The 15,091-nt window shown below is 38.5% G+C and overlaps 1 protein-coding gene across 8 annotated transcripts in view; it reads left to right on the top strand.

Moving 5' to 3' along the window:
- Positions 1-15,091, top strand: part of ST7 (suppression of tumorigenicity 7) — a 319,529-nt gene that overhangs the window by 204,477 nt on the left and 99,961 nt on the right. For all 8 annotated transcript variants that reach the window (XR_005069142.1, XR_005069143.1, XM_037064214.1 and 5 more), the window contains one exon: positions 90-187. Coding sequence is in view for 6 of the 8 variants with exons in the window: in XM_037064214.1 (XP_036920109.1) it covers positions 90-187 (98 nt within the window). In the remaining 2 variants the exon portion in view is untranslated. The remainder of the gene's footprint in view (positions 1-89; positions 188-15,091) is intronic.

The following is a 15,091-nucleotide window of genomic DNA, read 5'->3' as shown; positions in this document are numbered from 1 at the left end:
TCTCTATTTTTTCTTGCTGATCAGCTGAAAGCTGTTGGTTTTCTTTCTATTTTTTTTTTAATTTTGATGTTCTGTATCTTCCTTTTCAGGACGAGACACCAATGTCTTGGTCTACATCAAAAGAAGGCTAGCAATGTGTGCCAGGAGACTTGGGAGGACCAGGGAAGCAGTGAAAATGATGAGAGATGTGAGTTTGAATTTATGTTGGGAATAATAGCAATGAACCTGACTTAGAGAAGGAGGACCAGGGATGCTGTGATAGTACCATGAGCGTTGGATCCACACTGTTTAGGGTACAGCTCTAGCTCCCAAAGTACTAGATGAATGATCTTGGGCAAGTTACTGAACTTATTGGTGCCCTGTTTCCTCATGTGTAAAATAAGGATAAGAATAACAATAATAATAACTGCTACTTGGAATTGTTGCAGAGCTTAAGTGAGGTAATGCAACATTTTTAATAGAGTGACTGGCATATTAAAGAAATATTAATAGATATTCCTACTCAACTTTTGAGTCTGTAGCTAGAAGCCAAGAATAAGATCAGCCATTTTAGCTGACTGACTTTTTTGTGTAGTTGTTAGTAAGATTTGAATAAACTCTGGGTCAATTTGCTTCCTCAAATGGAATAATATTGCCCTGGCCCATGTGCCTCACTTGATTGGAGCATCATCCTATATACCAAAAATTTGGAGGCCTAATTTACCCATCAGGATACCTGCCTAGGTTGTGGGCAGGTATTCAGTTCCCTGTCAGGGTGTATATGGGAGTCAACCAATTGATGTTTCTCTTTCTCTCTCTCCCTTCCTCTCTCTAAAAATAAACATTTTAAATTATTTTAAAAATAAATAATGTGACCTGATTTTATTGTAGTCATGTCAGGCATTTTCCTATGTTCTTCAATCAGGATACTTGATTAGTAGTAGCCAGTATAAGAGGAGAAGAGAGTTTTAAAATGAAAGAGAACAAGGGAGGTGAAAATCACAACAGTGGTTTTAAGGGAAACCAGTTGAGGAACTTTTACTTCCACACTTTTTAAAATAAGAAATACTTTTTTGGAAGGTACTGAAAACAGTATGAATTGTATTTATAAGCTATTTTTTTTGAAAACCATCTCAGAAAACCCTGGTCAGCAATTCATTCTTCTGCTGTCTTTCTGGATTAGGGGACTAGGTATACCTACCTGTTCATTATAAAAATGGAAGAACCAAGGGACAAGATAAAAGTGGCATCTTGTCCAATTCTCAGCTTTTGGATTTGAGAACAGGACTGTGTAGATTTAGTGAGGCTTCTTAATTTGTCTCTGTAAGGTCAGTGATTCATGAGAATTCCCAGTCACTCTGGGCAGGGCCTGCACTGCAGACCCACTCCTGGTTATTTCTGCAAGTGTAGCATCATGTAAAGTCCGGAGTGAGACACATGCTTGCATTCTAGCTACTCCATATACAACAGCAGTATTGTCTTCAGACCCAAGGATAGGAACAAAAGGAAGAAGATTCTGAAGTAATTTTATTTGACTGAAGGTGATAGATGCACTGCAAAGGGGATCTCTCAGGATTAAATTCTTCTGATTGATAGAGGAATTTGATGTTTATTATAAAATATGAGCTAATTTTAAGAAAAGGAGATTTCTGCAGAGACATGGCCTTGTCTTCAAGCTTTTTAGCTTGCAGAAGTTTCATCCCTTGACATAGCAAAGAAACACTTCCAGTTTCTTTGGCTCCGAAAGAGCTGAGAATTTTATGAAGTTCAGGGTATTTCTCTATCCTAGTCTGGCACAGCTGTATTCAGCCTTTAACTGGTGTTTTGTATTTGTTGTCTTTTCTTAACCTTAATTAGTCTGGTACAGGAATGCACGGAGAAGCAAGATTTTGGTGATTTTCTGTATTATATGCTTAAGCAACTTAATGAGAAAAACAAACGGGGGTAATTTGAACTCCACTTGTTTTTCTATCAGTTTCATTCTGATTATATCATTTTTAGTATATACATATAAAATGTCACATGATCAAAACCAATACATCTTTATTATGGTTTGATTTCTATTCAGTATTATTTTATACTTACAATTCCATTTATTGACCTAATCCAAATACGTATCTTAGGGGAAAGCCTGGGTTGCAGTAGAATAAATGCTGGGCAGAGAGTCAGAAAACCTGGATGTGAATCTTAGCTCTACTGTTCACTAGCTTTGTTACCCAGGGCAACTTATTTCCCTCTTATGGGCTTTTCATTTGTCTTAAATTAATTGGGCATAATGATTCTCACCTAAAAGCACACTGAAGGATTGGTGGGGAGAATGAAATGCAATTATGTGAAAACAACTGGCACATAATAGATATGCTTACAGTTTTTTCCCCTAGTTTTTCCCATTATATTAGTATACCTTAATTTTGGGATACTTCTGATTTCTTTTTCTTGAATGAATCAGTCAGTCAAGCAATCTGTTTCTTTTTTTCCTACATATATGTATGAACATATTTATGTATGTGTGTATCTGTATTTATATGTGCTTTTTCTTGGCTTACTTTTCTTTAAATGTCTATCACCATTAGGATATCATTACATGTGGCCTTTGATTGGGTTTGTAGAGCATCCATTAGATGTGGATCCTACTGTTACAACAGTCCTCTGAAAGACATTGTCGACATCCTAGAGATGTGTTTTGAAGAGAAATATTCCAAGTGCCTTTTCCTTCAGAAACTCCTGGCACCTAAATGGAGGAGAGGAGTTTAAAGATCTCTCTCTGTTAAAATTACAGCTGGTCCCAGCCTTGAAGGAGACAGTTGTTGGTTGGGTCTAATTCTTCTCAGGTCAGAGTTCATGTATAAACAGGGACTACACTGTGGGGTTCACTCCTTTAACTACATGCACATAAACCATCTTGCTGGGAGGCTTCCTCTGATAAAACAGCACTGTGGATTCCAGGCAGCATGCTGATAAAGCCTTTAGGCAGGAGGATCTATGGTAATTTTTCATTAAGACATAGCCATCCTCTTTCCGTATGCATTGGTTGAAACTTTCCTAGAGCAGATTTGTAAAGTGGAAATAGAAATGTTTGAGTCAGCACCCCTTCCGTCAAGAGAGCAGAATCTCTAAAAAACTTTCTTGGGAACCCCTTAAGGAAGGGAGAACTCAGTTGGTTAGGTATCTGGAAAGAGAATGAAAGAAAATTCCAGGAAGTCTAGCTATAGATGATTATAGGTCTAATAAAATGTTAATCCTGTAAGTGAAATATTGATGAGGTAAGAACACGTAGGTTCCTTAATGTCAAGATTCATGGCTTCTCATTTTTTAAAATAACATGAATTATTGTGAATTTCCAGTACGTTTTCCCCAAGACCTACTTTGATTAGCTTACTTTTGCAATCAAGGAAATGGAAGCACCTTACTAAAGGAATGTTTTGACAATGAGTAGGTCTAAGGGAGCATGCTAGCTGTTGAACTTCGCTGTAAGGTGTTATTATTTAAAATGAAAATGGTTGCATTTTCTGCTTTCTAAAATTGAAAGATGGGGGGAGGGGTTAAGATGGCGACAGAGTAGCACTGAGGGAACCCAGCTCCCATGCATCTGGTAGAAAATCCGGGCGGATCTACCGAAGAACAGCATAATCAACCAACAGTTCCCCAACATTTATGAAAATAGGAGACCAGAGAGTGTGACAGAGGAACCAGACAGCTGCAGGTCAGCGAGGACTCCAGAAGGCGAGTGAGGACAAAAGTGGCTGCCCACCCGTGGCCTCCTAGGCTGCAGGCTGCGCCCCGGCGCGCCCAGGGCGGGCGACCTCCGGCAGAGCGTGAGTACCAAGGAGAATTGGTGTGCAATGGGGGCCAGCACCATCAGTGGGAAACAGAAGCCCTGTCTGAATCCAGGACCGGGACGCCTGTGAGGAAGTGAACACCAGCGGCCCGGCACCCGGTGGGCCAGCAACAGACTCCGTGGGAGAGAACTGACTCCCTCCTCCCTGTCTAGGCAGGCAGGTTAATACTGGAGAGAGACCTGTGGTCTTAAGTTAATGTAAAGGGTGGCAACTGCGGACTCTGCGGTCACTAGTCCGCCAGCCCACCAGCCCGGGGGATTTAAGAAGGACACTGCCCTTGCTGGTCTTTTGGGATTGGGCTGGGCTGAGGGGCAGGCTCTGTGGAGAAGTCTCTATTGGAAAGTGAACTGAGGGGCTCTAAGACTGCAGCTTGCCTCCAACCACCCAGCAAGCCATCCAGGGGAGGGGTGGGAACACCTGGGTCCAGCCAAGGGACTGAGGACGTCGGTGCCAGATACCGTGGGACACAGGCAGCCTCCAGGGTGGTGCGTGACCACAGCCCAATCCGAAGCCTGCTCGCTTGAGCGTGCCTGCATACCTGCCCTCAGAGACACCGCAACCAGAAAAACCGGTTTGGACAGTTTGAAACCAACAAAGGAAGGGTGCTTCTTTTTTTTTTTCCCTTCTCTCGTGTGTGTGTGTGTGTGTGTGTGTGTGTGTGTGTGTGTGTGTTCCCTTCCCCCTTTTTTTCCTCTCTCAACTTCTTTTGTAATTAATCTTGTATCTTGTAAACTGTATTGTTGCTCTATCTTTCAATACTCTGTCCTTCATTTCTTTTCCTTTTTGTCCGGTTTTAGTCCTTCTGTTCTTCCCAAATTTTCCACTTATTCCTCTTTTCTCCTGAACTTTGAGAGTGTGTATATGTGTGTGTGTGTGTGTGTGTGTTGGATTGTTTGTTTGTGTGTTGCTTAGTTTTCTTTTAGGTGTATTATTTTTTTTGCATTATTCTTACTCTTTTTTTTTTAATTTTAAGAATATCTTTGTATCCCTCCTCTTTCTGTACAGGTTTTTTAGTCCTGGCTGGGTATACTGTACTATCTGACAGGTTCCCACTGCTCTTTCCTCCACAGTGTTTTGCTGATTTTCTATACTTCACGTGCTTTCCTTTGCTATACTACCCAAGCTCTATAACCCCCATTTAGACAGATCACATAGAATCTATCACGTGAGTGTTGCTCTAATATTATTGTAAATAAGAGCTGTTCTGTACAATAGTAATACTTCATAACACATCTCTCGGACCTTAGACCACCTTACAGGTGCCTGAATTCTATTACTCTATTTACTGACACACTACGCCCAGTTACTAACCTGTACTGTCACCTTACCTCAAATCTGACCACCAACAACCATACTGCTTTCTAGATGCAACTCACAAGCCCCCCCTTCTTAACAAGACACTTAACTTATGCCCACCCATTCCTAAAAGTGACAAGCTGGGTCGAAGAGCACAGTTAACTATATACATAGCCTAAAGATTGTCTACTTCTTCTCTGCCCACTGTGTCTGTAAATAACATAAAATAATTTTCTGCTATCATAAACCATTTTGTCTCCCCCCCCAACTGATCACACACGCACAATAAAGAAAGGAGTAGGTGGAAGCGGAGAACACCAAGATACCTGCAGGAGACTGTACCGGTGACTTTCAGAGGTATCCTACCACAGAAGTTCACACCATAAACCCAAGGAAACAGAACAGCTCAATTTAAGAAGCGGAGGACAACTAGAAGAGTATCACAATGGTAAGACAAAGAAACAATCCCCAAATGAGAGAAAAGGAGGAAGCCTCCGAAAGAATGTTAGATGAATTAGAGGCAAGTCAACTATCAGATGTGGAATTCAAAGCACTGGTTATCAGGAAATTCAAAGAGCTTACAACAAGGTACCAGAAACTACAGGGGAGCTACAATGAACTCTCTGCAAACTATACCAACATGAAAAAGGAAAGAGAAACCATCAGTAAAGGCCAAGAGGGAATGAAGAATACAATTTCTGAACTGAAGAACACAGTAGAAGTTATGAAGAATGGAATCGATATGATGGAAGATCGCATAAGTGAGATGGAAGACAGGATAGAAAGAATCTCCCAGACGGACCAAGTAAGGGAAAAGAAAATCAGAAAAACTGAGGAGAATTTAAGAGAAATGGAAGACAACATGAAACGTAATAATATCCAAATAATAGGAATACCAGAAGGAGAGGAAGAGGAACAAGGGATAGAAAACCTACTTGAAAGAGTACTAATGGAAAATTTTCCTAAGTTGAGGAGAATCCAGGAATAAAGTCACACAGATCCAGAAATCGCAGAGAGTCCCCAGCAGGTGGAACCCAAAGAGGCCTACTGCAAGACACATCATCATTAAAATGGCAAAACTCCAAGACAAAGAGAGAATCCTAAAGGCAGCAAGGGAGAAAAAGGAAGTAACATGCAAGGGGGGTCCCAATAAGGCTCAGTACTGAGTTCTCAATGGAAACATTCCAAGCAAGAAGAGAATGGCAAGAAATATTTCAAGTAATGAGAAACAGAGGCCTACAACCAAGGCTACTTTACCCAGCAAGGCTCTCAATCAAGATAGAAGAGCTTGGAAACAAAGAGCTTCCAAGACTAAAGAAGTCTAAAAGAATACACTTCCACTAAACCAGGTCTACAAGAAGTACTAAGAGGGCTGCTTTAAGGAAAGGAAGGAAAAGAGAGAGACAGAGAGGAACACAGGTATATAAATGGCAATGAATAAGTACCTTTCAATAATAACCTTAAATGTAAATGGATTAAATGCTCTAATCAAAAGACATAGAATAGCTGAATGGATAAGAAAGCATGACCCATACATATGCTGCCTACAAGAGACCCACTTCAGGTCAAAAGACCACCACAGAGTAAAAGTGAAAGGATGGAAACAAATTTTCCAAGCAAATGGACAAGAAAACAAAGCCGGGGTAGCAATTCTTATATCAGACAAAATAGATTTCATAAACGGCCATAAAGAGAGATCCAGAAGGTCACTTCATAATACTCAGGGGAAGAATCCACCAAGAAGACATTAACATCATAAATATATATGCACCCAACTCAGGAGCACCCAAATATATAAAGAAAATCCTAGAGGACCTCAAGAAAGATATTGACAGCAACACAATTATAGTAGGGGATTTTAACACCCCACTGTCAAAAATGGACAGATCTTCCAAACAAAATATCAACAAAGGTATTGCAGCATTAAATGACACTCTAGATGAAATGGACCTAACTGAAATATATAGAGTCCTCCATCCCAAAGAAGCTAAATACACATTCTTTTCAAATGGACATGGAACATTTTCCAAGATAGATCACATGATAGGACACAAAACAAGACTCAACAAATTTAGGAAAATAGAAATCATACCAAGCATTTTCTCTCATCACAAGGGACTGAAATTGGAAACTAACCCCACAGGAAAAAACCAAAAACACCCAAGATCATGGAGACTGAATGGTATGCTATTAAACAACGAATGGGTCAAGATAGAAATCAGGGAAGAAATAAAAAAGTTTCTGGAAACAAATGAAAATGAACTCACAACAATCAAAAACTTATGGGACACAGTGAAGGCAGTCCTGAGAGAGAAGTTCATAATGATACAGGCCTACCTAAGGAAGATAGAAACATTTCAAATAAACAACCTAACCCTACGCCTCCAAGAACTCGAGGAACAACAACAGAGACAGCCCAGAGCAAGTAGAAGGAAGGAAATAACCAAGATCAGAGCAGAATTAAACAACATAGAGAGTAAAAGCACAATTCTAAGGATCAATGAATCCAGGAGTTGTTTTTTTTGAAAAGATAAACAAAATAGACAAGGCTTTAAGTAGGCTCATTAAGAAAAGAAGAGAGAGGACCCAAATAAACACAATCAGAAATGAAAGAGGAGACATTACAACTGATACCAGACAAATAGAAGGGATTATACAGAATTACTATGCAGAACTGTATGCCAAGAAATTTGAAAACATAGATGAAATGGACAAATTTCTAGAAAAATATAATCTTCCAAAACTCAATGAAAAAGAAGCAGAAAACCTGAACAGGCCAATAACAGTAGATGAAATTGAAGAAGTAATAAAAAAAACTCCCATCACAAAAAAGCCCTGGACCAGATGGTTTCACAGGAGAATTCTACAAAGCTTTTAAGGAAGAACTAACCCCGATTCTTCACAGACTATTTCAAAAAATCCAAAAGGAGGGAAAACTCCTCAACTCTTTTTATGAAGCCAGCATCATCCTAATTCCAAAACCAGATAGAGACACAACAAAGAAAGAAAACTTCAGGCCAATCTCACTGATGAACATAGACGCTACAATCCTCAATAAAATATTGGCTCCAGCAATACATCAAAAAGATCATACACCATGACCAAGTGGGATTCATCACAGGGATGCAAGGATGGTTCAATATTTGTAAATGAGTAAATATAATACATCACATAAATAAAAGCAAAGACAAAAACCACAGGATCATATCAACAGATGTGGAAAAAGCTTTGGATAAGGCACAACACCCATTTATGATAAAGGTCCTCAGCAAAGTGGGAATAGAGGGAGCATTCCTCAATATAATAAAGGCCATATATGAAAAACCTACATTCAACATCATACTCAATGGACAAAAACTAAAAGCTTTTCCACTAAGATTGGGAAGAAGACAAGGTTTTCCACTTCTATTCAATATAGTATTGGAAGTTCTAGCCACAGCAATCAGACAAGAAAAGGAAATAAAAGGCATCCACATCGGAAAGGAGGAAACAAAACTGGCATTGTTTGCAGATGACATGATAGTGTACATGGAAAATCCTATAGACTCTACGAAAAAACTGCTTGAACTAATAAATTAATTTGGCAAAACAGTGGGTTACAGAGTCCATATCCAGAAATCAAAGGCCTTTTTGTATATTAACAATGAAACAGCAGAGGCACAAATCAAGAAAAAATCCCATTCGATATAGCAAAAACAAAAATAAAATATCTGGGAATAAACCTAACCAAGGAGGTTAAAGACCTGTATGCAGAAAACTACACAACACTGAAGAAAGAAATCAAGGAGGACACAAACAAATGGAAACATATACCATGTTCATGGGTTGGAAGAATTAACATCATCAAAATGTCCATAGTACCCAAAGCAATTTACAGATTCAATGCAATACCTATTAAAGTACCAATGGCATATTTCACAGACATAGAACAAACACTTCCAAAATTTATATGGAACCACAAAAGACCACGAATAGCAGCTGCAATTGTGAGAAAGAAGAACAAAGTAGGAGGGATCACAATACCTGATATCAAACTGTATTACAAGGCCACTGTAATCAAAACAGCCTGGTACTGGCATAAAAACAGGCACATAGACCAATGGAATAGAACAGAGAGCCCAGAAATAAACCCAACCCTCTACAGTCAATTAATATTCGACAAAGGGGGCAGTAACATAAAATGGAGTAAAGATAGCCTCTTCAACAAATGGTGTTGGGAGAACTGGACAGCTACATGCAAAAAAATGAAACTCGAGCACCAACTTACACCATACACCAAAATAAATTCAAGGTGGATAAAAGACTTAAATATAAGCCGGGAAACCATTAAAGCCCTAGAGGAGAGCATTGGCAGGAAAATCTCAGATATTCCACGCAGCAATATTTTTACTGATACATCCCCTAGAACAAGGGACATAACGGGAAGAATAAACAAATGGGATCTCATCAAACTTAAAAGCTTCTGCATGGCCAAGTAAAACAGTATCAAGATAAAAAGAGAAGCAACAGTTTGGGAAAACATATTTGCCAATGACACCTCAGACAAAGGTTTAATCTCCAAAATATACAAAGAACTCACATGACTCTACTCAAAGAAGATGAGCAACCCAATTTAAAAATGGTCAAAGGACTTGAACAGAGAATTCACCAAGGAGGACATACAGAGGATCCATAGACACATGAAAAGATGCTCCATATCACTAGCTATCAGAGAGATGCAAATCAAAACCACAATGAGATACCACTTAACACCAGTCAGAATGGCTACCATAAACAAAGAAACAAACAACAAGTGTTGGAGAGGTTGTGGGGAAAAGGGGACTCTAGTTCATTGTTGGTGGGATTGCAGACTGGTACAACCACTATGGAAAGCAGTATGAACTCTTCTAAGAAAACTAAAAATGGACTTGCCTTTTCACCCAGCAAGTCCAGTGCTAGGAGTATATCCTAAGAACCCTGAAACACCAATCCAAAAGAACCTATATACCCCAATGTTCATGGCAGCACAATTTACGATAGCCAAGAGTTGGAAGCAACCTAAATGCCCATCGTTCAGTGACTGGATCAAAAAACTATGGTACATTTACACAATGGAATTCTATGCTGCAGAAAGGAAGAAGGAGCTCCTACCCTTTGCAACATCATGGATGGAACTGAAAAGCAGTATGCTGAGCGAAATAAGCCAGGTGGTGAAAGACAAATACCATATGATATCACCTTTAACAGGAATCTAGAAAAGAAGAAAGCAAGCAAAATGTAACCAAAGACACTGAAATACAGAATGTGCTGACCGAGTCCAGAAGGGAGAGGGGAGAGAATCACAGGGGAAAAGGGGAAGGACTCACATGAACAAGTATAAAGGACACATGGATAATAACTCAGGTGGAGGGCAGAGATGGGAGGGAGGTGGGTAGCACTGGGGGGGGCAGGAATAGGAATACAAGAAAGAAAACTGTACTTGAAGAAGAGTTAAATTAAAAAAATAATAATAAAAAGAAAATTGAAAGATAGTTTGTTTTCATTTTTGGTAATTGTGCCTTTTTTAACATTTGATATATGACACAATTTCTTTTTTTCTCTTTAACTTTTACCATTTAGCTAGCCTCAAGCTTATCTCTATCTTACCCTGACCTATTTGACCTGGCTTGGAATAGAATTCATAAGGCTGACTGGTATGGCCCCTTAACCATAATCACAATTGGTATAAACTGGTGTGGATGGGATTGTTTTGCCTGTACGAAACCAAAAGCTCCTCTTGTCTCAGAGTAGGGTTTCTGAGTCTCAGCATTACTGACATTTTGGACTATATAAGTCTTTATTTTGGAGAGCTGTACTTTGTATTGTAGGATGTTTAGTGCAATCCCTGCCACCTGCTCACTGCCAGGAGCAATGTGCCCTCTTTCGCTCCCCATTGTGACAATCAAAACCATCTCCAGACATTGTCCAGTTGGGGAAAAAATTGCTCCCCTTTAAGAATCAATGGTTTAAAGAATCCTCAAGTAACACATCTGTTCAAGGCAGACATCAGGTTTTATTCACTCCATTAGTAGTATGAGATCCTCCTACTGTGGAACAAGTCTCTAAAACACCCCTAGGTTTGATTAGTTTCTACTAGAACACTTCACCTGGGACCAGATGGTTTGGGGGCCTGCTTTGTCCCAGATGGAATTCCCTGAAGAGGTATCCTGAGGTATGAAAAATAAATGAACTAAAAGGTTTTGTTGCGGCTCTGTTTGGAGGGATGGGGAAAGAGAGTGGAGAATGTGAACGCTTGATACATGGTAGTGGTCTTCCTTGCTTCTTGTGTATGCTTCCAGATCATTGTCTGCCTCTCTTCCCTAAAATCTACAACTCTTTTGAAAGTCGAAGATAGGTTCTTAGACTTATTACCTGTTTTCTCACCTTTTTCTAGTTTTCTGCAGACTTCTGAGTTATTTCCTCTCATTATTGGTTTCCTCTGTCTCTGCATTACTACCTCTTTCAACAGCCTGTCCTCTTGATTGACGCAGATCATCACTGACCTCTAGAAACATTGTATTTGCTTGATTTTAGGAAACCATGTTCTCTGAGTTCTTCTAATATCTCACAGTCTTCCCAGCTAGATTTTCCTCAGCTTCCTGACTTCCAAAATTAGGATTATTCCCTGGCTAGTCTTGAGCCTTCTTTTCTATCTCCATCTACAGTCCTGGATGACTACATTTGGACTCAGAGTTTTAAATACCATCTAAATGCTGACAAATTACAGTGTTTACTGTGTCCTAACCACCACTTTAAGTGCTTTACAGATATAAACTCATTACTTCTTATAACAACCCTTAATATAGGTTCTGTTCAAGTTGTAGGTCCTATACCTAGCTAGTGAGTGTTTCTGAGTGTAGGGTCTACCAGTCACCTACATCAGAAGTACCCAGGGTGCTAGTTGAGTACCTACCTTACAGGGCTGATGCAGTAATAAAATGAAATAATCCATGCAAAGCACTTGGCACTGTACTTGAATAATAGTAAATACTCAGTATTGTTTTTCTTATCATAATTGCCCAGAATATACTGTTAAGTGAAAAGGAAAGATGTAAATATTAGGTATATTTTTATTATATATTTTTTCAATTAAAAATAGATGCTAATATTGACCAGTGGTTTTCAAACTTTTTGATCTCAGAACCCATTTAAAATTACTAAGGACTCACCCTGGCCAGGTAGCTCAGCTGGTTAAAGCATTGTCCCAATACATCAAGGTTACGGGTTCAATCCCCAGTCAGGGCACATACAAGAATCAACCAATGAATGCATAAATAAATAGAACAGCAAGTTAATATCTCTTTCTCTCTTTCTCAGTGTCTCTTGTCCTTCCTTTCTCTCTAAAAATCAGTAAATAAAAAATTAAAACATTATAAAATTAAGGACACCAAAACTTTTGTATTTGTGGGTTTGTCTATTGATATTTATCACTTTATCTAACTACACAGATAGTTATGTGTATCATTTTTCAACTGAAACAAAAGTTTTAAAAATATTTATTTTAAAATAACAATTAGAAATATGTTACATGTTAACACAAATAACATTTTTATTGAAAGCAACTTTTTCAAGCAGAAAAATTTATGAGGAGTGATATTGTTTTGTCCCTTTGGCAAGTCTTTTTAGTGTCCAGCTGACTTGAAGACAACTGGAATTGCATATCTGCTCTGCATTTAGTCTAGTGTGGTATCAGCCAACATGTGGCCTATGGGAGTGCCTTTGTGTATACTCATGACAGGAGGAGAGTGCAAAAGTAAAAAAAAAAATTATGCAAATAGTTTTGACCTAAGGATTCCCTGAGAAGGTGCTAAGAATCTTCCTGACTGTACTTTTGAGAGTCACTGTATAAACATAAGAAAAAACCTTGACATTAGAGAAAATAGCAGTAAGATTATAGCTGTCTTTCTACTTTATGAATTTATGTAACATTAAATTATTAAAATTAGCATGTTATTTTTATTTTATCACGATAAAAATAAAACTTAAAAGTAATGACTGGAGACCACTTTCAAAAAAAGCGAAATAGTGGATATAAAAAGGTTAAAAATGGGGTAGACACAGGAAGGTGCAGATAGCAAAGAAAAAAAATCCACCTGTCTAAAGTTTTAGCTTAATACCAACCTGTGATATGTATTCATTTCCTAGGGCTGCAATAAGAAAGTACCACAAACCAGGTGGCTTAAATAACAGAAAGTTGTCCTCTCACAATTCTGCAGACCAACAGTGCAAAATCCAGATGTGAGCAGGCATACTTTTCCTGAAGGCTCTAGAAAAGAATCTTTTCTTGCTGTTAATCTTTGGCATTCCTTGACCTGTAGGTGCATTACTCCAGTCCCTGCCTCTGTCTTCATATGGTGTTCTCCCTGTGTATCTGTATCTTGGTGTCCAAGTTTTCATAAAAACACCAGTCCTATTGGATTTAAGACCTCATCTTAACTTGATTATATCCACAGGGCTCTCTGTTTCCAAATAAGGTCACATTCATAGACACCAACACTTAGGACATCAGTGTATCTTTTTAGAGGAAATAATTCAACCTACAACACCAGATCCTATATAAAATTAAAATAGATACCCTGTAGATACTTTCATTCTTTCTAAAACTTCACTACCTATATCAGGCATGTTCTGTGTGCCTTTGGCATGTTCTGTGTGCCTTTGACCATGTCAAAACCATGCTCAGCCTAGCTGGTTTTGAAAGATAATAACTGTTAACCATCCTTCTTGTGTTCTTCCTTATGACTTGTAAAAAACAGCCTGGTAAAACTGCAGTTACCTCATTCTTAGGCTTGGGTCTTTCCTATGTTTTCAATATCTTCCCTAGTTTAGAACTAGAGGGTTTTCGGTTTTTGTCATCTGTAAGTTACATAGTATTACCAAGTGCCAAGCACTTTATTGAAAAGTTTCCACAGACTGTTTCATTTAATTCACACATGCCATGGGTGTCCTATTAGATTATAGAAATAATTTATACTCACTGTAACAAATCAAAGAAGAAGGAAGTTAATGATAATCCTCTCCACTCCTACCATGCTTTCTCACTGAAGTAACCAACACTTATAGTAGAACATATATTTTTCTACACCCTTTTCTTTGCTCCTACAAATATATACCTGATCATGTACAGGTATATACAGGATTTTGAAGAGTTGATTTGTATCTTACCCAACTTTCCATATGAAAACTAAGCTTTCATGGGGATGTTTAATATCTAAGCATCTTCTGTAGGGCTCCCTCACTAAAGAAAACATAAATTTTGAAATAATGTAGTACCATTTCTTCTCACCTCTTTTTTCACAATTATTCTTCAGTTTTTATCTTAAAATCATTTACTCATGTGATCCCTTCATTAAGGAGAGATTAGAGGTAAGTGAACAGAGAGAGACAGGATTTTTGAGCTGGATTTTAAAAGCATACAAAAGGATCATTGAATCTCAGCCAGGTGGTTCATTTGGTTGGAGTGTCATCATGTATCCCAAAAGGTGGCAGCTCAGTCCCTGGTCAGGGCACATACCTTAATTGAGGGTTTGATCCTTGATTGGGACATTTGAGAAGAACCCTAGATTGGGTGTTTCTTACATCTCCCCCCCGCCCCGCCTTCCACCACCTTAAACATATCCTAGGGTGAGGATTTTTAAAAAAAGGATAATTGAAGTTCACTAGATTTTGAGCTTCTAGAGTGCTGGTATGATTTTTTTCTTATTTTGTCCCCTCTACTCCCCAGTCCACTACACAATACTTGTAGATAAACATAGTCAAAAAAATTGAATTGGTGAGTCAGAGCTATGGTATACAAATTCCCAATTATAACTTTGTATTTGTAACCTGTACCTGGTTTCTTGTTAATTATAGCGCTTCTTTGTAACTGTTTAATTATATTGATTTTCTACCTTCATTAGAAGTGGTAACATTTATTTTTAAATAATGTAAAGTAAATTAGTTCCATTTAGAAAATTATA

The sequence above is a fragment of the Sturnira hondurensis genome, unplaced genomic scaffold, assembly GCF_014824575.4.
Source record: "Sturnira hondurensis isolate 20B ecotype Veracruz unplaced genomic scaffold, ASM1482457v3 Scaffold0014953, whole genome shotgun sequence".
Lineage (NCBI taxonomy): Eukaryota > Metazoa > Chordata > Mammalia > Chiroptera > Phyllostomidae > Sturnira > Sturnira hondurensis.
Note: the sequence above shows the minus strand (reverse complement) of the source record. Positions and strands in the feature narration are given on the sequence as shown.